Source organism: Aquarana catesbeiana, linkage group LG03, assembly GCF_042186555.1.
Source record: "Aquarana catesbeiana isolate 2022-GZ linkage group LG03, ASM4218655v1, whole genome shotgun sequence".
NCBI lineage: Eukaryota > Metazoa > Chordata > Amphibia > Anura > Ranidae > Aquarana > Aquarana catesbeiana.
The window spans coordinates 208,508,938-208,532,730 of NC_133326.1; the positions used below are offsets into that span (position 1 = coordinate 208,508,938).

General features: G+C 41.7%; 1 protein-coding gene across 1 annotated transcript in view; it reads left to right on the forward strand.

Annotated features, from left to right (window-relative positions):
• The window catches only part of ZBED4 (zinc finger BED-type containing 4), a 30,926-nt gene extending 15,534 nt beyond the window's left edge, over positions 1-15,392 (forward strand). Inside the window, exons 2-3 of the mRNA XM_073619724.1 lie at positions 4,306-4,377; positions 11,434-15,392. Coding sequence (XP_073475825.1) covers positions 11,668-15,093 — 3,426 coding nt within the window. The 5' untranslated portion in view covers positions 4,306-4,377; positions 11,434-11,667 and the 3' untranslated portion in view covers positions 15,094-15,392. The remainder of the gene's footprint in view (positions 1-4,305; positions 4,378-11,433) is intronic.
• The last annotated feature ends 8,401 nt before the right edge of the window (positions 15,393-23,793 follow it).

Genomic DNA, 23,793 nt, shown 5'->3' on the forward strand with positions numbered 1-23,793 from the left:
GACAAAGCCCTTTCTGACACTTATTGTTTACATGAAAAAGTTATTTTTTTTTGCAAAAAAATTACTTTGAACCCCCAAACATTATATATTTTTTTAAAGCAAATGCCCTACAGATTAAAATGGTGGGTGTTTCATTTTTTTTTTTCACACAGTATTTGCGCAGCGATTTTTCAAACGCATTTTTTGGGGAAAAAACACACTTTTTTAAATTTTAATGCACTAAAACACACTATATTGCCCAAATGTTTGATGAAATAAAAAAGATGATCTTAGGCCGAGTACATGGATACCAAACATGACATGCTTTAAAATTGCGCACAAACGTGCAGTGGCAACAAAATAAATACATTTTTAAAAGCCTTTAAAAGCCTTTACAGGTTACCACTTTAGATCTACAGAGGAGGTCTACTGCAAAAATTACTGCCCTCGATCTGACCTTCGCGGTGATACCTCACATGCATGGTGCAATTGCTGTTTACGTTTGACGACAGACCGCCGATTGCGTTCGCCTTAGCGCGAGAGCAGGGGGCGACGGGTGCTTTTTTTTTTTTTTTTTTTTTTTTTTTTCTTTATTATTTTTCTGCTTTTTTTATCTTATTTTTAAACTGTTCCTTTCATATTTTTTTTTTTAATCATTTTTATTGTTATCTCGGGGAATGTAAATATCCCCTATGATAGCAATAGGTAGTGACAGGTACTCTTTTTTGAAAAAATTGGGGTCTATTAGACCCTAGATCTCTCCTCTGCCCTCAAAGCATCTGACCACACCAAGATCGGTGTGATAAAATGCTTCCCCAATTTCCCAATGGCGCTATTTACATCCGGCGAAATCTAAGTCATAAAATGCTCGTAGCTTCCGGTTTCTTAGGCCATAGAGATGTTTGGAGCCACTCTGGTCTCTGATCAGCTCTATGGTCAGCTGGCTGAACCACCGGCTGCATTCTCAGGTTCCCTGTTGAGACAGGAGAGCCAGAGAAAAACACGGAAGACGGTGGGGGGGGGGGCATTCCCTCCCACGGCTTGTAAAAGCAGTCTAGAGGCTAATTAGCCGCTAGGATTGCTTTTACATGAAAGCCGACCGCTGGCTGAAAAGAATGATACCAAGATGATACCTAAACCTGCAGGCATCATTCTGGTATAACCACTCAAAGTCGTGAATGGCGTACCTGAAGACAAAAAAATGGTTAACAATAAAGCACAGTAAACGGTAAAGTATAAAAAATTGCATACCTGAAAAAGCAAACATGATAATAACAATAAAACATTGCAGAATAGAATACAGTAAAAAAGAGCAGAACAATAGAGAGAGAATAGAGAGAGAGAGAACAATAAAACGACAACTATTTTTTTTTATTTTATATATATTTTTTTTTTTGACACTTTTTTTGTAACTAACTTTTGTAACTGTAACCGGTTCCAGGTTCGGGTCTCTCAAAATGCGATGGCATCTTGGGAGACCCTGTGAAAGTGTGCCTAGTCTGTGCAATGCTGTACCCTACGCTAATACTCAACTAGTGAATGGTAGCGTTCAAAACATTCACCAATGCAAAGACCAGGATTGTCAGGACAGGAGGGACAATAATAGAGGGTGTCACGTCTATGTCCGCGCTTCCTGCAGACACGACATCTTTTTTGGGGGGGTTCGCTGGGTAGGGGTACTCGGGAGGACATAAAGAAAATGCCTCTCATGCAGCCGACTGCATTTGATTGGGGATGTGAATGGGGGAAGTACGGGCGCTGCAGAAGTGGTGGGTTCCCAATTAGGATTGGCGAATGCAGCAGGAAGGGCACTATGGGCACGACGGGCCTGTGTTTGTCTTCTTGGTGGCAGCGGGACACTACTTGTGCTTGCCACCTCACCAGCTTGAACTGCACTTATGGGACTCGCCACGTCACCAAGTGTTGCTGCAGTGCTGGTTTGACTACGACTGGGGTGTACTAGGCCGCTGGTGCTTGCCAGTTCACCAAAACACTACCAAAAAAACTGTTAGCGATCGCAGGGATCAGGCCTGACTCTGCGAACGCTGCAGTTATGTGTTTAGTGTTTTGTAAGTGTCAGTGATCGATCGATACTGCACTTGGGTGGGCTGGGCTGGGCCGGGCGGAGGGGCAAAACACAGGTGCTAGCAGGTATCTGGGCTGATCCCGCTAACACTGCGTTTTTGGGAACCCTAAACTGCTGGGGACGCTAGTATAGATCTGATCGGATCAGATATTGATCTGTTCAGATACTATACCACTAAGGGAGGTGTATGCTGCGTGCGTGGGTGTTAGCGGTACTGGCGCTAACCTGACGCTGCCTGGGGCTGGTGCTTGCCAGTTCACCAAAACGCTACCAAAAAAACTGTTAGCGATCGCAGGGATCAGGCCTGACTCTGCGAACGCTGCAGTTATGCGTTTAGTGTTTTGTAAGTGACAGTGATCGATCGATACTGCACTTGGGTGGGCCGGGCGGAGGGGCAAAACGCAGGTGCTAGCAGGTATCTGGGCTGATCCCGCTAACACTGCGTTTTTAGGAACCCTAAACTGCTGGGGACGCTAGTATAGATCTGATCGGATCAGATATTGATCAGATACTATACCACTAAGGGAGGTGTACGGTGCGTGCGTGGGTGTTAGCGCTACTGGCGCTAACCTGACGCTGCCTGGTGCTTGCTTGCCAGTTCACCAAAATGCTACCAAAAAAACTGTTAGCGATCGCAGGGATCAGGCCTGACTCTGCGAACGCTGCAGTTATGCGTTTAGTGTTTTGTAAGTGACAGCGATCGATCGATACTGCACTTGGGTGGGCCGGGCGGAGGGGCAAAACGCAGGTGCTAGCAGGTATCTGGGCTAATCCCGCTAACACTGCGTTTTTGGGAACCCTAAACTGCTGGGGACGCTAGTATAGATCTGATCGGATCAGATATTGATCCGATCAGATACTATACCACTAAGGGAGGCGTATGCTGCGTGCGTGGGTGTTAGCGGTACTGGCGCTAATCTGACGCTGCCTGGGGCGACGCATATCACCGCCGGGCGATCAGGGGGCTAAACCTTTATTCGGTAATAAACGGCGGGTGCCCTGACACTATAAAAAATAAACGAACTAACCAGCGTCAACCGTAACGTTTATACGGTGATCAGTGGTGAAAGGGTTAACTAGGGGGCAATCAAGGGGTTAAAACATTTATTAGATAGTATATGGGGGTCCCTGACACTATAAAACGCTGACGGCGAACCTAAATATTTACGTCCCTAACTAGCGTCACCAGTGACACTAATACAGCGATCAGAAAAATGATCGCTTAGCAACACTGGTGACGGGGTGATCAAGGGGTTAAAACTTTATTAGGGGGGGTTAGGGGGGTACCCTAGACCTAAAGGGGGGTAATACTAACTGTCCCAACACTGTAACTGTCACAAACTGACACTATGCAGTAATCAGAAAAAAAAAAAAAAAACCTGCTGGTGTCAGTTTGTGACAGGGGGGGGGGTGATTGGGGGGCGATCGGGGGGGGGGATCGGGGTGTTTTGTATGCCTGGCATGTTCTACTGTGTGTGTAGTGTGTTGTGCACTTACATTGATGTCTTCTCCCCTCGGCGCTGGAACGGAATACCGAGCTGAGGGGAGATGACATCATTTCCTTTGCTGCTGTTTAGCATACAGCAGCAAAGGAATGTTCCCATTGGCCGGCGGCGATCGCGAGGGGGGGGCCACGAACGGATGGCCTCCCCCTCATCTCGGATCGCCGGGGAACAGAACGGGACCGCCTCGGGCGGCGGGGGGGGGTCCGATCGAACCCCCCACCCGCGGAAGGCAAATCACGTACATGTACGTGATTTTGCCTGCCCGTGCCGCTTTGCCGACGTAAATCGGCGTTAGGCCGGTTTATCTTTTATCTTATTAAAAGATAAAAATAATCCCTAACAAACTTTTATACTATTTATTTTTTTTCTACTATACTTTTGCATCTGAGCAGAAAACCACATACAAATGTGCAAATCGCGTGTTTCCATTTCATTTCTGTGGGGGGAAAACATTCCAAAAACTCGCACATCTGCCCAATTTGAGCTACAAGAAAAGTGTCAGACTTCAGGCCATTTGGAGATGTGAACCAACTCCAGAGACAGGTGTCCTTTTAATGAAAGCTGATGATTTACAGAGATTGAAAACTAAAGTTGAAATACAATAGCAGACTGGATTTACATCTACTTTAAAACAAGTGTACTTTGTGGAATTGCATTACTATGATCTGTTTGCCAGTATTTTATTTGGTAGGTGCAACTATGTAAATGTTTGACTTTTCTTTCTTTTTTCCCTAGGTGATGCATTTGGACATCGTACAAAAGTGTTCAAGGTGCTAGAAGATGTGCCTTTGTAAAAGTTTGCCTCAGGTATATGCTGATCATCTTGTTGTGCTTGCCTTGCACATAGACTAAAGTTTATAGTTGAGCATTACTTTCTATAATTGGAGAATGTAACTGATGAGCGATGACAAACTTGCAAGCATTAGTGTGTGGTGTTTAGTTTTTTTTTTTTTTTTTTTTTTTTTTTTTTTTGAAAGTTGAACTCTATAGCTGAACTGTTCCTGGTATGGCTTATGCCTTATTTCATTTGTTTTATTTTTTTGGCTACCCTAACACTCAGAATATTTACAAGATTTATCTTAAAGCTGAAATCTAGATATGATCTTTATTGCATACTTCATGGCCTGCTGGAGTTGTGACTATGACAGTGATTGCTAATATCTTCCAAGTCATTTGCCAAGCAGCTTCCTCTACTGCATCCTGACTACAGTAGGTCACTTCCTTGGCACTTCTGCCATTTACATATAATACTAGGGGTGTTGAAAATAGTATAATCGATGCATCGCTATTCAGCATAAATGTGGAGAACGGCTGAATCTTGATTTATTGATGGCGTCATCACGGCGTGCCTCTGTTGGAGTCCTCCCTTCCCTCCCTCCTCTCTGCCTGTCATGGAGCTTGCTTCTGAAATGCCCAGGGTGGCCGCTCACCATTGCATGGATAGCACACAGCGGGCATCTACCGCTGTATCACAGAACTTTGATATGACTATCTCGGTGCGGACGTCCTCTCCCTCCTCCTCCAGCGGCCATTGTAACAAAGTCTAGTCTTCTAGACTGTGAGCTTGAGACAGCACACTGGTTCAATTTCCCATCAGGCAGGACTTTGTTACAGCAGAGGAAGGAGAGGGAGGGCTGGGCTATTCCTATCAAGGCTCCGTGACATAGCGGGAGATGCCCGCTGTGTGTGATCCAGATATTGGTGAGTCTGCACTTGAGGCTGCATTTGAAAACAATGGGTAGTAATTGTGATATTGAATCGTGTGATAAACGTAATCGAATCCTGAGACCAGTGAGTCCCCGTCTCACAGAGGTATGAGATATGCATACTTGAGAAAACGGGGGAGTTTTTTGGGTTTTTAAATAAGGCGTTGACTGGGTAGATTCATATGCCTCCATCCCTATTTGGAAGAAAAATAAAAGCAGGTGGTGGGACTTTAAATGAAACGTGGCTACAATCTGGTAATAAGTATATAAACTCATATTTATTCATATATGTACACATGTTAAATCATGACATAATACAAATAGATGAATAAATGTGATGCTATACATATGTACACATGTTTCATCATAACCTATTACAATAATAAACAGTATTGCTGATTGGTAGCACATTAATAATGTTCCATCATAGCATAATACAATTGTGCATAATGTTAATGACCTAAATATCTCTCTAATCTAACATCAACATATTCCTCCCCTTTATTGGGGGTTTTAACCATTAGACTGGTTGTGTGGAGATATACTGTATCTTTTGATTATATATCTAGTATTATGGTTTACCTTTTTATATGGACCACTGTAACTGTGCAATAAAGATCATACCTAGACTTTGGCTTTAATCACCAATGCGATTATATTTAGAATGTGTATAAAATATTGATCTGGTTTCACTGCGAAAAAATCCTGCAAACATGCTGTAGGTGCCTTGCGTGAGCGAAGTCCCTGTATTTAGCACTTTTTTGTGCCAATCGCTCATTATATTTAGCTGTGCTGCACAACTGCTATATTTGGAAATTGGAGGCAAGTTGTAAAAATTAAAGATTATATATTGTACTGTCTAACTTCATATTCTTCCATATGACTTCAATCTGGCTTTAAAGGGGTTGTAAAGGTAAAAATTTTTTCACCTTAATGCATTCTATGCATTAAGGTGAAAAAACTTTTGACAGTACCGCCGCCCCCAGGCCCCCCCGTTTTACTTACCTGACGCCTTGAATCTTCGCTCCTCGTCCTCGTCAGCTTCATTGCAGCTCAGCCTGGTCGCTGATTGGCTGCAGTGGATGGATTGAAAGCAGCGCAGCCATTGGCTCGCGCTGCTGTCAATCACATCCGATGACGCGGCGCGCCGGGGGGCGGGGCCGAGTGATACAGCGAGCGGCTATAGCCGCCGGCTGTATCACGGGAGCGTGCCCGCAAGCACTCACCACCGTGCGAGGGAGCTCGCATGAAGGTGGTAAATGCTTGCGGGGAGGAGCTGAAACAGCCACCGAGGGACCCCAGAAGACCAGGTTCGGGGCCACTCTGTGCAGAACGAGCTGCACAGTGAAGGTAAGTATAACATGTTTGTTATTTTTAAAAAAAAAAAAAAATAACTTTACAACCCCTTTTTAAGGAAGCAATTTTAGGAACTGTATGCTTCATTCTGCCTTGTATGTCATGTTTAGGTTGTGGGTAGAGTACAAGATATACCAGTAAGGACTATCGCATGCAGCAAGTTAGAGAAAATTAGATTTTTCACTAATATGGTAACCACCTTGGTGCCAGGTTTCAGTCTCTTGTACTGCACTAATGTAGAGCTTTTTGGCGCATGTAGAATTGTATTAGGTCTCACTGTACACGTCAGCATTTAGCTGGTGTTGGCCTCACTTAATGGTGCTTCAAAATAAACCTGCCTTTGCAGTATGTGTTGATGCTGTGATCTTCTCTCCTGCTCTCCAAGAATGTTTTAAATGGTGACTTTGTACACAGGCACTAGGTGCATACCTATATAATTAACTAGGATTGTTGGACAGGTGTGTCACTGCAAAAATTCCTGCAAAGAAACCATTGTGGGCGTTTTTTTATAAATGTAAAAAGCTACCCATAAATATTAACCACTTGCCTAACTGGCACCTAAACCCCCCTCCTGCCCAGACCAATTTTCAGCTTTTAGCGCTGTCACTCTTTTTTTTTTTTTTTTTTGAAAATCTTTTTTATTGTATTTTTGGACAAACAAACATAGAAAAATAAAGAAAACAAATCTTACATAAAAATTAACATCAGTGCTTAACAGTTGTTTGTATGCTGAATAAGTTTCAAGTCATTTATGGCTTCATGTACGTTTTTAGTCGGAGTGCTGCAAGGCAACTAGGATTATTGGTGTCTCTTTCCCCTTTTTTAAAGTTTGTTATATCTTAGTCATGTATAGTATCCTCCACTCTCCTTCCTAGGCACAATTGGATATGTTTTTTGATATGATTATATGTTTACCTTATTCATTATTCTCTATCTTCAGCCTTCATACCGTAGTTGGTTCAGCAAGCCAGGCACGCCAAATTTTGTCATATTTCTGGGGACATCCTCTATTTATATATGTGTCTTTGTATAATGGAAGACTCTCATTAACGAGACGCTTCCATTGGGCTAAGGAAGGTACCGTAGGTTTTTTCCAGTGCATAGCAATGTTTTTCCGGGCATAAAAGAGCAGCAGCCCAATTAAGGTTCTTTTTGCCCCTGTTAGCGCTGTCACTCTTTGAACGACAATTGCGCGGTCATACAACACTGCACCCAAATGAAATTTTTATCAATTTTTTTCTCACTAATAGAGCTTGCTTTTGGTTATATTTGATAACCTCCTGGGTTTTTTACTTTTTGTTAAAAATACAAAACCGTTTTTTATATTTTGTTAATTTTGCAAACAGGTAATTTTTCTCCTTCGTTGATGGGCGCTGATGAGGCTCCATTGATGGGCACTGGTAGGTGACACTGGCACCACTGGTGGGCAATGGTATGTGGCACTGATTGCTGGCACTTACTACTGTGGGCACTGATTGGGGGCACTGTGGGTGCTGATTTGTGGCACTGGCAGGCGGTACTTGTGGGCATTTATGAGGCAGCTTCACCTCTTCCTTTTTGGGACCGATGTCCCTTTAAACAGAAGCTGGCGAATTGGCTTTTTTTTTCTTCTCGCGCTATGGGCGTGAAGAAAAAAAACGATTACCGATCCTGTGTTTACATCATGTGATCAGCTGTCATTGGCTGACAGCTGATCACGTAAGGGGCCGGGATCGGTCCCTTGCTCGGATCTGTGATCACCCAAGTCTCATTGACTCGGGTGATCACAGCGCGCACCCCTTTCAGGGGGGCGTGGCCATCTTTGAAAGTCATTAGGCTATAGCGCGGATCTGAACAAGTTCAAGTAAATCCTCTCCTCCCTCTCCCTCTCCTTTTTCCAAGCATAACTTGCAAACATTTGTCTTGTGTGGCTCTTCCAGAAGGGTTTTCAGCTGGTTGCACAGCCCAGGGGTCATGGGCGTTCCATGCCCTCCTCTCACTTTCTCATCATACTCTTAAATTTGCATAAGGGGCAGAGAGCATTACTTCACAAAGTGTACTCTGTCCTACCCTATGTTCTCCTTTTTCATTTTGACACCTGCATTTTTAGTAAAACTCATTCCTGATAAAGGAGCTGGAGAGAAGGCTTATGCTGCGTACACGATCAGAATTATCGTCTGTAAAACCTTGGATGGTTTTTCCGACGGATTTCTGCTCAAGCTTGCCTTGCATACACACGGTCACACAAGTTCTCTGAACTTTCGTCAAGAATGCAGTGACATACAACACTACGACGAGCCGAGAATTAAGTTCAATGCTTCTGAGCATGCATCGAATTGTTTCGGAGCATGAATTTTGCGCGTCGATAGGAACTTTTTCCGTCAGAATAGAGAACCTGCTCTCAATCTTTTTCTGGCGGAGCATACACACGGTCGGAATTTCCGACCAAAAGCTTACATCGGACTTTTCTTGTCGGAATTTCTGATCGTGTGTACGCGGCATTAGGCTGAAAACAAAACTACCCTAGAGAACTACAGTGAATTACATCACTACCCTTAGATGGGCAATTCCTTATTTTGCATTACAAAGTATATAAAGCATGAAACCGGTGGAGCCATGAGCACTGCTGGAAAAAAATATCCGAACAGCAATATTTTATAGGAAAGAAGCAAGTTCGTGTTTGCCTGTGTGCTGGCCAGTTTGTTAAAACATTGCTATTGCACAATTTAACATGTGCCAATACTAGCTGATACTCTGGTGTTTCAAATAGTGTGTTCCCATTTGGTGACTGTGGTTCCTCCTACTGACCCTTGAGTCACAGCTGGAGACTGTAGTGATGTTGATAGTGGCAGGGAAAACCACAGCAGTGGACACAATTGCACACACCTAGAAGTGTGAAATAGTATCCATGTACAAAGTCCAATTGCTGTTGTGCTTTACATTAACATGCCTTGCATTAGAGTAGAGCTATAGGCAAAACTCCGAACCCCCCCCCCCCCCCCGGGGAGATTTATCATCCCTTCCTGTCCCATAGCCAAAACAGGAAGTGAGAGGAAATCCCTTGGGGTCACCAGAACTAGTGTCGTTGGAAGATTTTCCTAGGGACCGCCCAAAATGTGGAATTTTCTCTTATTTTCAGTGATGGTAAACAGGACAAATGGAGATGGTGAATCTCCTTAACGGGGGGCACAGATGGCAACAAAAACTGACAAGTTTTCTAAGCCCTCTCCACTCTATCCAAGGAAAAAAAAAAATCTTTTTTGCCTTTTATACTTTAACCACTTAAGGACCGGAAGGATTTGCCCCCTTAATGACCAGAATTTTTTTTTTGCGATACAGCACTGCGTCGCTTTAACTGTCAATTACGCGGTACCGTGCAACGCTGTACCCAAACATAATTGTCCTTTTTTTTTTTTTTTTTTTTTTTTTTTGTTTACCCCCACAAATGGGGCTTTCTTTTGGTGGTATTTGATCACCTCTGCGTGTGGTTTATTTATTATTTTTTGCTCTTTAAACAAAGATTTTGGGGAAACAATTTTTTTACTTTTTGCTATAATATCCAAAAAAACAAATTTCTTCATCAGTTTAGGTTGATGTATATTTCATATTTCTGGTAAAAAAAAATCGCAATAAGCATATATTGATTGGTTTGCGCCAAAGTTATAGCATCTACAAAATAGGGTATTTATGGCATTTTTATTTATATATTTTTTTTTACTAGCAATGGCGGCGAACAGCGATTTTTGTGTGATTGTGGCGGACATATCGGACACTTGACCCTTGACATGTATACAGCGATCAGAGCTAAAAATAGCCACTGATTACTGTATAAATGTCACCTGGCAGGGAATGGGTTAAAACTAGGGGCCAATCAAGTGGTTAAATGTGTTCCCTCATGTGTGTTCTAACGGGGGGTGGGGAGAGAGAGATGGGACTGCATGCCTTTTAGGAGGAGCAGCAGACCTGTCTCTCCTCCCCTGAGAGAACAGCGATTTGTCTGTTTACATTGACAGATCTCCGTTCTGTCTCTGTCAGGAGCGATCGCGACTGCCGACCACGAGCATCGGCTCAGGCTTCACGCGCCCCTTACCGCTCTTAAAGCAGCCGACTTGCAGGAACGACTATTCTCCCAGGCGAGCCAACCTGCCACAGTATAACTGTGACGGCTGGACCTTAAGAAGTTAAGGCAGCCCAATTATTTTGAATAAGTGACCAATGCACCAGAACAAAGAAATGTACATGCAGGATTTTTTCTTATGCATCACAACAGATGCTGTTACTGTGATTTGTGATGTGCTTTGGAGCTGCATTGCCTTAGTGTGTTGAAGTTCCCTTCAACCATAGCGCTGCAACTTGCTAGTGTATGTAATGCGTGTTAACTTGCAGTGACTCGTGCTTGTCAACACCTAAGTGTATATAAGCCCAAAGAACGTAGTTTCAGTGTCCCACACAAGTAAGTACAAAAGTACTTCTTTTCCATAGTATAAGATATTTTTTTCTTTGCCTCGTGACAAGGTCATATTTTAAACATTTTTAGAATGCAGAGACTGACAATTCTGACCTTTTCTAATAGTGGTATACAGATCAGGGGCTCTGACTTCACTAGCTGGATAGATGCTCTGGGTGAGTGACTCAGTGTCAGATAGTCAAGCGCCAGCATTTTGGGAAGGTTGTTGGCAATTGCAGTTTAGATATTCTGTATCTTTTTCCCATTAATTCACAAGTCTTTACACATACAAAATAATAAGTTTTGGGTGGGCTTATACAATGCATTTTATGATGAAACAAAGGCTAACTTTTTTTTTTTCTTCTTTTTTTCCAGCCCGGAAATGCTCTAGATGACAGCAATACTATTCATGTCAAGGAACGCCATCTTGTAAATCACTCATTGGCTTAAGAAATGTCCACGTTGACCAAATTGACTCCCTTCTGGTGACATTGAAAGACTAAACAAAAGATCCCATTGTATGTGAAGTGAGAGTTCTGATTTTTCAATGAGCAATCTTCAGATTTAAGTTTTTTTTTTTTTTTTTTTATCAAGAGTTTCTTTAACAAGATGGAAACAAGCACCATAAAAGTTGAACAAGATGATGAAATGCATGGTGAGGTCAGCCATGTACAAATTAAAACTGAAGCAAATGAAATAAAAGAAGGCAAAATAAAAGCAGGTGAAAGTGGTGATGAACAAGAAGACAAGGAACAACATTGCCCTGATACCTCACAAACTTTATCTACTGAAAACGAGGAAGATTATGGAATTCTGTTTTCACAGTATACTACAACACTCTATGATGCGGCGATGGAAGCTGTTACACAAAGCATACTTACAAATAAAAATATCAGCAATCGAAAAAAGTCCCCAGCCTGGAACCATTTTTTCATTTCTCCACGAGACAGTACCAAAGCTATATGCATGTACTGTATGAAAGAATTTAGTCGGGGCAAAAATGAAAAAGACCTTAGTACAAGTTGTCTCATGAGACATGTAAGAAGGGCACACCCTAGAGTACTTGCCTCTGAAAATGGAAATTCATCAGGTATCTCATATTCTCCTCCCACATTAGTTCTACCTCTGCAGCCTCCAGATGTTGTGGACACTAGTATCGCACCTACAAAAATGAGGAAACTTGCAACAAAGGTATCTCCAGAAAAGGTCGTGGACGAGCCTTCATCAGTTATTTCTTCAGATGAAATTTCTTCAGACGTGTCAATATCTGAAAAAAATGTTAAGGAAGAAGTTTCAGCCTCCCCCTCAGCTGTACCAAACAGCCAGTCTGATGAAAGTGCAGAGAATATAACAGAGAAACCGATTTCAAATCCCAAAAATTCCTCTGGCTCTAGAAGAAGATCTGCTGTTTGGAAACATTTTTATTTGTCTCCACTGGATAACTCAAAAGCTGTTTGCATCCACTGCATGAACGAATTTAGCAGGGGCAAGAATGGAAAAGATTTGGGCACAAGTTGCTTAATAAGGCATATGTGGCGGGCTCATCGTTCAATAGTTTTGCAAGAAAATAGTGGAGGCACAAGTTTGCCACCTCCTTATTCTGTTCCTCCTACTCTCTTGCCATCTATTTTACCTGCAGATGGAGAGGTTGTTTCTGCTGCAGCATCTCCAGGAAAAATGGGAAAAGACCCTGTTTCTGTACCTCCATCTCCTGATAGGGTATCAGAAGATTTGCAGTACTGTTCTTCTAATGGTGACTTAATTATTGATGATGGAACACCAGTCCTGCATTCTTCAGAAAATGTGGGTGAAGCTTTATGTTCTCCTGGAAAAACAAAGCAGTGTCATGGCTCATCGGGATATGATGCACCTGTCCAACAAAACAAAAAAGTTATAAAAAGGTTAAAATCTGAAGTTTGGCTTCACTTTACCTTATCCCCAAATGATAATTTGAAAGCTGTGTGTAGATATTGTAACTGCATGATTAGCAGAGGTAAGAATGGGGATTTCGGAACTAGCTGTTTAATGAGACATCTTTATAGGCGGCATCCAGAAATCGTTTTAAACCAAAAAAGTTTTGACGTCAGTCTAGCCAATTCTCCATATGCTACATTAGCATCTGCGGAATGCTCATCCTCAAAAATGATAGATTTGTCAACTGTTGCAGTTCATGATAATCAGGTTGTTTTTCCTTCAAATAGTAAGAAGACCTCAAAACTGTGGAATCATTTTTCAATTTGTTCTGCAGATTCAACTAAAGTAATCTGTATGCACTGTGGACGCACAATAAGCAGAGGGAAGAAACCAACAAATTTAGGCACCAGTTGTCTTTTGAGGCACTTGCAGAGATTTCATAGCAATGTGTTACAAACCAACGGTGTTTCAGAAACCTCACCATCTGCCGATGTACATCTGCCAGGAAATTCTGGTTTATCAGTGTCGTCTTTTGATGAAACCAATGATAAATTTAGTGACTCTCATCCTGTTGCCAAAAAAATCACAAGTCTTGTAGCTGAAATGATTGCACTTGATCTTCAACCATACTCATTTGTGGATAATGTTGGGTTCAACAGACTTCTTGAATACCTTCAACCTCAATATACATTGCCATCCCCATCTTACTTTTCTAGGACCGCTATTCCAGATATGTATGAAAATGTGAAACACATAATTGTGTCCCACTTAAAAGAAGCGGAGAGTGGCGTAATACATTTTACAGCAGGGATCTGGATGAGTAGTCAGACACGGGAATATCTAACACTTACTGCTCACTGGGTTACTTTTGATTCCTCTTTTAAGCCACACAATGAAGACTACCACTGTTCTGCACTTCTGCATGTTTCTCAGATTGACTGTGACTATAATGGTGTCAGTGTTCAAAAACACCTAGAATACTTGTGGGAGGCCTGGATTACCTCATTTGGGCTTCAGATAGGAATCACCGTTACTGATAATCACAGCATAGGGAAAACATTAAATGAAAATGATCGGTCAAGTGTTGAATGTTTTGGGCACACTGTTGATCTTATCGTAAATGAAGCCATTAAGAGTCAAAGAATGGTTCAAAATCTGCTTAGCATTGCAAGAAAAATTTGTGAACGTGTTCACAGATCAACAAGAGCAAAGGAGAAGCTAGCAGATCGCCAAAAAGAGTATGGATTACCTCAGCATCCACTGATTCAAGATGTACCCTCAAAATGGAATACTTCATTTCATATGTTGGAACGATTAATTGAACAAAAAAGGGCAATTGATGAGATGTCAATCGAATGCAACTTCCGGGAATTGATAAGCTGTGACCAGTGGGAGGTTATGCAGTCTGTCTGTCATGCACTAAAACCCTTTGAAGCTGCCAGTAAAGAAATGAGCATGCACACAGCTACTTTAAGTCAGGTAATTCCAATGATTCACATACTTAACCGAAAGATTGAAATGTTGTTCGAGGAGACAATGGGGATAGACACCATGCTGAAATCTCTTAAGGAAGCTATGGTTTGTCGCTTGTCCTCCACACTTCATGATCCAAGATATGTATTTGCAACACTTTTGGACCCTCGGTACAAAGCATCCTTATTTTCTGAGGAGGAAGCCGAGGAGTACAAACTAGGATTAATCAGGGAACTGGAAATACTTAATTCTACCTCAGATGATGCTCCTGTTCTTAACGGGTGTAACAAACATTCTCCTAACCACAAAGAGGACAATATTTGGTCACTCATGGCCAACATTAAAAAGTCCAAGAATTTTAAAGAAAAATTGCCTGAAGATATTGTGTTGGCGTACTTGGAAGAAGAAGTCCTTGAGCATAACTGTGATCCACTTACTTACTGGAATTTAAAGAAATCCTCATGGCCAGTTCTGTCTAAGCTGGCAGTCCGATTTCTTGGTTGTCCACCTAGCATTGTTCCATCAGAGAAGCTTTTTAACACCTCAAATGACAGTGGAAGTTTTAACCAAACTAGACTAATGATGGAACATTTTGAGCAACTCATTTTTTTAAAGGTTAATCTCCCCTTAATATACTTTCAGTATTGAAATGATAGAATTTGTCAGGTGAAAAGGCCTTGTTCCTCTACCGACTTTAACTGTATTTTGTACATTTTGTTTAACTTGCTCCTATTGGGGCCATGTATGACACTGAATAAGTGACTATTTTTTTGCGTTACAATGTTTCGCTTTAAATATTGTCTACATGTGCCTTACTTGGTTTTTCAGGCAGCCAGATCTTGTACATTTTTTTTTTTTTAACACCCTAGAAATTAAGACTTGGTTATAAAATTTTGTTTTAGTTGTCATTTTGTAAATATGTATGTAAAATTCTTTTGTTATAGGATGGGGGGGGGGGGGGAGAAAGATGTAAACAGTTTTATTCTGTAGTTTTACTTAAATTTTTATGTACACAATGGAAAGGTACTGTATTTTAGTCATATTGCTTTTGATAGTGGTTTTTGTACTTCTGTGTTTTTAAATATCAGGTTATAAATTCATCATAGGTGCTCGTTTAATGTAGTCTTTAGTAACCAATTGCGTTTTTGTTGCCTCAAAGTTTTTATAAAGTTCACTGTCCGAGTATCAGTTTCTTGGACTACATTACATCAGCCCAATTGGTTTGTGTTTTGAAATGGAAAAATGTTAACTGCTTTCTGTCAATATAGTCTGCAGTGCATTAATTTTGTCTGAAAACCGTCATAACAGCCAGAATGTGGAACAACAAATGTGTATAACTGCCTGCATTCAAAAAAGACTTCCAGTACTGTTCTACTGTAGACCATATGTTGGTAATGTCTTATTTAATATTAAAGTGTTTTTAATTTGTAAAATACTTCAGAAGCTGTGCCACTGAATAAAATGCAAATTCAGTCTTGCAAATGCATATAAAAAAACCTGAGACACTCCTTGCAAGTATTTTACGATACTTTTGATCACTGCATTGTGCAAATGTAACTTGAAAGAAACCTGTACATTTAGGAGACTTTTTTTTTTTTTTTACACCGACTTGTAAACCCCTGAAATCTGAGCAAATATTTCATGTGCTGCTTTCACAAACATCAGGAATCTCCCTAAATGACCTAACATTTCCTTTGTTACTGTATTATATTTTCTTACTTTTTAATTGTATTTTTAAAAAAGCTGTACTGCTCTGATTTTTTTTTTTTTTTTTTTTCTTCGTTTTAACTGTATTTATAAATGGTCAACCAATGTTTCAGAATTAAATCATATACAGAATTCTTTCGTGACTTGGCAGGACAGTTTGTAGTTATTGAACAATTTAAAATACTTGGCTTGACATTCTTACAGTGTTTATTTAAATGGCTTGTGTAGATGTTAGCGGATGGTTTACCCACACCTTAAAGTATGTTCAACGAATTGTTTACGTTGCTTAGTGAATGAGATGGCGCTATGCTGACTAAAATCATTCAATCATGTGCATGCAAAAATTCAGTTTTTTTTTTTTTTCCCTTGCACATGATTGGGTACTATTTGCAAAGTGAATTTTTTTTACTTTGCAGTGGACATGCTGTATATCAGAGCGCAGATGGGTAACCATTTGTGCGCTTCTACTCCTCTATTGTCCATTTGCATCTTGGGGTAAGATGTTTTGCTTAAAATGGAACGGATCTAAAAAAAAAAAAATTTAAGCGGCTAACTTTTAGCGAATATCTAGATAAAATCTTTCTACTCGAGCGATGCCCTAAAAAAATGCACCATATTCTCGTGAATGTTTCATGAAACATAATTATGAGTTTCCTGTGCTGTCAGCCCCAGGCATCATTTCTGCAGTATAAATAATCAAAAGCACTGCTGCCTTTGACTGCTACTCAGATTGTGTGATGCCACTACTGGCATGTTTTACCAAGACTACTTCACTTAGGCATGGCAAATCAGTCCTCTAAAAAAAGCTCAGTTTGCTGTAAGAAGACAATCCTTGTCCCTAATCATTTGCTTGTATTTTTGGGCACAGCTTCCACAGTCCAGGCCCTTTTTAAACTGCAGGGTAGTGAAGTAGGGATGCATAGATCAAGGCAACTTATGTGGGTTTTAAAAAGATAATTCTAAAATTACCTCTTGTGGCTCTTGTACAGACTACCTGAGCCTGTGCCATTATAAATTGGTATGTTTCCTCTGTCCAGGAAGCCCAGCTGGCCATGAACCTGATTCGTATAATTCTTGGAATACTCTGGTTTGCCATACAAGTGTTTACGCATGTACCAGAGTACAGCCGTGCACAACCTAAAGTCAGTTTTGTGCATCACCTGAGCTTACGGATAATGAGATGTAATTTACATTGCATGGGCTCATGATACCTGTGTGCTATGGTGGCCCTCAATGTGTTTTGCCCCTTGTTGGAGATAAATTGTAGAGGAGGTGTGTGTGTGTGTGTGTGTGTGTGTGTGTGTGTATATGTGTGTATATATTTATTTAATATGTGTGTATATTCAGACCCTTTGCTCAGTATTTAGTAGAAGCACACTTTTGATCTAATACAGCCATGAGTCTTGTTGGGAAAGATGCAACAAGTTTTTCACACCTGGATTTTGGGGATCCTCTACAGTTCTGTCAGGTTGGATGGTAAATGTTGGTGGACAGCCTCTCCAGCGATGCTCAATTGGGTTTAAGTCAAGGCTCTGGCTGGGCCATTCAAGAACAGTCACGGAGTTGTTGTGAAGCTACTCCTTCGTTATTTTAGCTGTGTGCTTAGGGTCATTGTCTTGTTGGAAGGTAAACCTTCGGCCCAGTCTGAGGTCCTGAGCACTCTGGAGAAGGTTTTCGTCCAGGATATCCCTGTACTTGGCTGCATTCATCTTTCCCTTGATTGCAACCAGTCGTCCTGTCCCTGCAGCTGAAAAACACCTCCACAGCATGATGCTGCCACCACCATGCTTCATTGTTGGGACTGTATTGGACAGGTGATGAGTAGTGCCTGGTTTTCTCCACACGTACCGCTTAGAATTAAGGCCAAAAAGTTCTATCTTGGTCTCATCAGACCAGATAATCTTATTTCTCACCATCTTGGAGTCCTTCAGGTGTTTTTTTTTTTTTTTTTTTTTAGCAAACTCCAAGCAGGCTTTCGTGTATCTTGCATTGAGGAGAGGCTTCCGTTGGCCCACTCTGCCATAAAGCCCTGACTGGTGGAGGTGCTGCAGTGATGGTTGACTTTCTACAACTTTCTCCCATTTCCCAACAGCATCGCTGGAGCTCAGCCACAGCGATCTTTGGGTTCTTCTTTACCTCTCTCACCAAGGCTCTTCTCCCCGATAGCTCGGTTTGGCCAGACGGCCAGCTCTAGGAAGGGTTCTGGTCATCCCAAACGTCTTCCATTTAAGGATTATGGAGGCCACTGTGCTCTTAGGAACCTTAAGTGCAGCAGAAATTTTTTTGTAACCTTGGCCAGATCTGTGCCTTGCCACAATTCTGTCTCTGAGCTCTTCAGGCAGTTCCTTTTGACCTCCTAATTCTCATTTGCTCTGACATGCACTGTGAGCTGTAAGGTCTTATATAGACAGGTGTGTGGCTTTCCTAATCAAGTCCAATCAGTATAATTAAACGCAGCTGGACTCGAAGGTGTAGAACCACGTGTGTGTATGTATGTGTAAAGGCTAGCCTGTATTTGTGGGAGGAGTCTGAGAGGCCTATTTAAGCCTCCTCCTCTGTCAGGCCAGGGCTCGTTTGCGTTTCTGGGTTCCCACCCACCCGTTTCCCCCAGTCTTCATGCATACTCAATACTTTTTTCTTATTCTTACATTCAGGGTATGCCCTCTTTTCAGGCATACTGACCAGCCAGGCCAAGGCACACCTCAGGCCTTGGTGCTTAGGAGTATCACTTTCTCACTCGAAGACTGACGAGAGAGAGAGATATTATTTTTTTTAACAGTGTAAAAATTAAAAATGAAACATTTTTAAACATGCCTTGTCCCGACTAGCTCGCGTGCAGAAGCGAACACATACGAAAACTGTGTTCAAACCACACGTGAGGTATTGCTGCGATCTGTAGAGTGAAAGAAAGAAAGAAATAATTCTAGCCCTGGACCTCCTCTGTAACTCATAAAAAATGCAAATGTAGATTTATGAGATAGACCAACACAAAGTAACACATAATTGTGTGTATGTGGAAGGGAAATGATAAGGGTTTTTTTTTTTTTTTTTTAACTGTTTACAAATATGTGAAAAGTGTGGTGTGCATTTTGTATTCAGCCCCCCTGAGTCAATACTTTGTAGAACCGTCTTTTTGGGTATGTCTCTACCAGCTTTGCACAGCTAGAGTGACATTTTTGTCCATTCTTTGCAAAATAGCTCAAGCTCTGGCAGATTGGATGGAGAGCGTTTTGTGAACTGCAATTTTCAAGTCTTGCCATAGATTCTCAATTGGATTTAGGTCTTGACTTTGACTGGGCCATTCTAACACATGATTATGCTTTGATCTAAAACATTCCATTTGTAGCTATGGCTGGAGGTTTAGGGTGGTTGTCCTGCTGGAAGGTGAATCTCTGCCCCAGTCAAGTCTTTTGCAGACTCGAACAGGTTTTCTTCTAAGATTGCCCTGTATTTGGCTGCATCCATCTTCCCATCAACTCTGACCAGGTTTCCTGCCCCTGTTGAAGAGCATTCCCACAACATGATGCTGCCACCACGTTTCACGTTGGGGATAGTGTGGTCAGAAGCTGAGCTGTGGATCTCTGCAGCTCCTCTAGAGTTACCATGGGTATCTTGGCATGCGTCTCTGATTTAATGCTGTCCTTGCCTGGCTTATGTGTATAGGTGGACGACCATGTCTTTTTAGGTTTGCAGTTGTGCCATACTCTTACCGTTTTCGGATGATGGATTTGACAGTGCTCCGTGAGATGTTCAAAGCTTGCAAGATTATTTATTTTTTTACAACCTAACCCTGCCTTTAAACTTCTCCAAAGTTATCCCCACAAAAAAGTTAGCCACAAAGTTAGCCACACTTTTTTTAAGCTATTTGTAAAAAACAATTGAAAATTTTCCTTCCACTTCACAATTATGTGCCACTTTGTGTTGGTCTAATCGCAAAAAATCCATTTACGTTTTTTTTGGTTGTAACATGACAAAATGTGGAGAATTTCAAGGGCTATGAATACTTTTTCAAGGCACTGTATAATGGATGTTAAAGGTGTGTGGTTGTAAAATAAAGGTTAATCACTTAAGGACCAGCCTCGTTTTGGATTTCAGGTGTTTACATGTTTAAAACAGGTTTTTTTTATTTTGCTAGAAAATTACTTAGAACCCCCAAACGGTTATATATTGTTTTTTTCTAACGCCCTAGAGAATAGAATGGCGGTCATTGAAATCTATTTTTTTTTTTTTGCACCGTATTTGTGCAGCGGTCTTATAAGCGCACTTTTTTTGGAAAAAATTCACTTTTTTGAATAAAAAAAAAAATAAGACAACAGTAAAGTTAGCCCAATTTTTTTTTTTATATTGTGAAATATAATGTTACGCCAAGTAAATTGATACCCAACATGTCACGCTTCAAAATTGCGCCTGCTCGTGGAATGGCGTCAAACTTTTACCCTTAAAAATCTCCATAGGCGACGTTAAAAAAAAATTCTACAGGTTGCATGTTTTGTGCTACAGAGGAGATATAGGGCTAGAATTATTGCTCACTCTACCGATCGCGGCGATACCTTGCGTGTGGTTTGACCACCGTTTTTCATATGCGGGCGCTACTCACGTATGCGTTCGCTTCTGCGCGCGAGCTCGTCGGGACAGGACGCTTTAAAAAACATTTTTTTTTTCTTATTTATTTTTGCACTGTTTAAACAAAAAAAAAAAAAAAAAAAAAAAAAAAGTTTGGATCACTTTTATTCCTATTACAAGGAATGTAAACATCCCTAGTAATAGAAAAAAAAGCATGACAGGTCCTCTTAAATATGAGATCTGGGGTCAAAACGTCCTCCGATCTCATATTTGGACTAAAATGCAAAAAAAGAAAAAAAAAAAAAGTGGAAAAAGACATAAAAAAAAAAATGCCTTTTAAGACAAGTGGGCGGAGCTGACGTAATGACGTCGCTTCAGCCGTCCAATGGTATGGAGACGGGTGGCGGCCATCTTAGCCTCACTCGTCTCCATACCCAGGCACTGAAAGGTCCCGATCGCCTCCGCTGCTACCGACGGCTCTGGTAAGCGGCGGAGGGTGCGGGAGAGGGGTGGCACCTCTCCCGCCACCGATAGCGGTGATCCCACCGCAGAGGCCACCATTATCGTACACAGAACCAGCTCCTGTAAAGATGGATACCTCAGTTGTGGTAGCAGCTGCTGCCGTTACTGAGATACCCCTCTTCAAAGTACCAACGTATATGTACAGGAGCCGGTCAGTAAGTGGTTAAAGAGGCAGTGTTAATTTTGGCAGCAAATTTTGATTTAGTCTTAGGACTAAAATGGCATTTTAATTTTAGTCTTTTTTTTTTTGTCTTCTGCAATTGTTTTAGTTGTATTTAGTTGACTAAATCTCCAGGACATTTTAGTTGACTAAAAGGTCCAGTACATTTTAGTCGACTAAAATCGAATGAGTGTAATTTAAATTGGAAATGGTCACTAATGCATTACAAACTCTTTTATATACCGATGGAGTGAAAAATCTCATATGTTATTATTTATGGTATGAACATGCACTACAGACCAATGTTAATTTCAATTTAATTTTAGTCTTAGTCTTTTGATTAAAATTGCATTTTAGTTTTAGTCATCTTTGTTTCCCTGCAAAGGTAAAGCATAATTGGTTCTACATTGCACAGTAGCCCATTATGTGTCTCTTACCTGACACAGAAGCCTGCGATGTCCCCTAAGGCTGGAAGTGTCCATCTTCGCCCCTCTTCCTTCCGGGGCTGCGAACTCCAGCTCTGTGCCTGGCTGTAGTTGCGTGAGGTCGCTCCCATGCACGTGAGCCGCCAGTCACGGCATGACCCCAGCTAGAAACAGCACAGCGTGCCCTTTCTAAAGTGTGCATGCGCCGAACAACTCATCATACGGGGAATTGTAAATATCTCCTAAACCTATTAGCAGCACCTACAGTTAAGCCTTAATCTAGACTTACCTGTAGGTGAAAGTGGTTGTAAAGGGTGTACAGCCACTTTAAAGTGTAAAGTTGAAGGTTGGTGTAAAAAATATACTGCGTTCATTGAAGGACATAGGTCTTGGTTATTCTTGACCATAGGTTTATTGTACCACCTACAGATGTAGGACACTAGGCAGAAAGGGGGGGGGGGGGGGGGGGGGAAGCGCACTGCCTATAAGAATTCTAACTTGTAATCAATCCCCTCTGCTATAGGCAGCTCCGTGTTTGGTTTTTTTGTTAATTAAATCTGCCTTGTGCAGGCGTAAGGACCTAATTCCCTGCTGACCTGTGGGGTGTGTGGGTTGGCCAGTGAGTTAACTTGTAACTCCAACTCCCATGTGGGGATCTGATTCTTCAATTAGAAATAAAATAAATCTGTGCATCCTCTGCCAGTGTAATAAACTGTCACCAAAAATGAAAAAATATATATATATATATATATATATATATATATATATATATATATATATATATATATATATATAGGCTTACGAGTTCCATGACCTCCTAAATTTCTATTAATTTCGTTTGGCATGGTGGTGTGCTGCAGGTACTCCTGGGGTGTTCAGGCCAGTGGGGTCCTCTCCTCTGGGTCTAGGTTGCTTATGTCCAGTCCTTCCTCCCCTCTCCTGCCTTTGTTCTGACCTGATGGTATTGCCCTGGGAGAGTGTGGCTGCAGCCTGTTTGTGTGTGGGCTCTGGGTACTGTCGTTCCAGGACACACTATTAGCTGGAGGTGTAGGATTGCCTTCTATCGCTGGTGGTGTCTGCCATGTGCTGGGCAGGCGACCAGTGCCAATTTTGGCCTAACCATGGTGGCCATTTTGCTTGGGCCCTCCAGTGTGGTCTGGCAGCCAGCTTGGGGGAGCGTTCCTTGGTGTAGTTCTTTTGTAGCCCTAAAATGCTTTTCAGGTGCCTCTTGGGACTTCTGACATCAACAGTCTGTGTCTCAAGTTTGCAAGACCACTAACTGGTCGTCTGTGCACACCTTTTACAAAGTGTAACAGGGTTTGTTTCAATATCTTCAGAAACATGCTTTGGCTGCAAGGACTACCATTTAGGACTGTTTCTTCCCCCTCCTCTGCCTAGAGTTCCATTCCTGAAGGTGGTCACATGCCTGAGGAAGGGGTCCTGTATGGCTCCGAAAAGTTGAAATCTGCTGTAAGGATGTGAACGCTGAATTAAGCTCTTTTTTACGCACACACCACTACTCCTGTTCTACGATTTATCTCCAAGGGGCAAAACACATTGAGGGCCACCATAGGAAACAGGTAGCCTGAGCCCATGCAATGTAAATTCCATTCCATTCCCCGTAAGTCCAGGTGATGCATACAACTGCCCTTAGACATAAAAGGTTGTGAACGGCTGTACTCTGGTACATACTGCTGCTGTAACAGTGGGATTGCTGATTAAAGCTTTAGACTTTTTGGAGATCTTGGTGTGCTGGTGCCATTACTCTGACTACATACGGTTCCAGACGGTGGTTGCTTCGGCACCCACTTATAAATACAGCCATCGCTACAGGAATGTGTGCATTGGGAATAGTGCGCTGCCACTCCTAAAGGTGGTGCTTTAACCCTACAGCCAAAAATAATGACGAGCTGTCCTTTTATTGAACCTGGAGAAATAGAATTTTACCATGCTAACGAAACATCTTGTTCT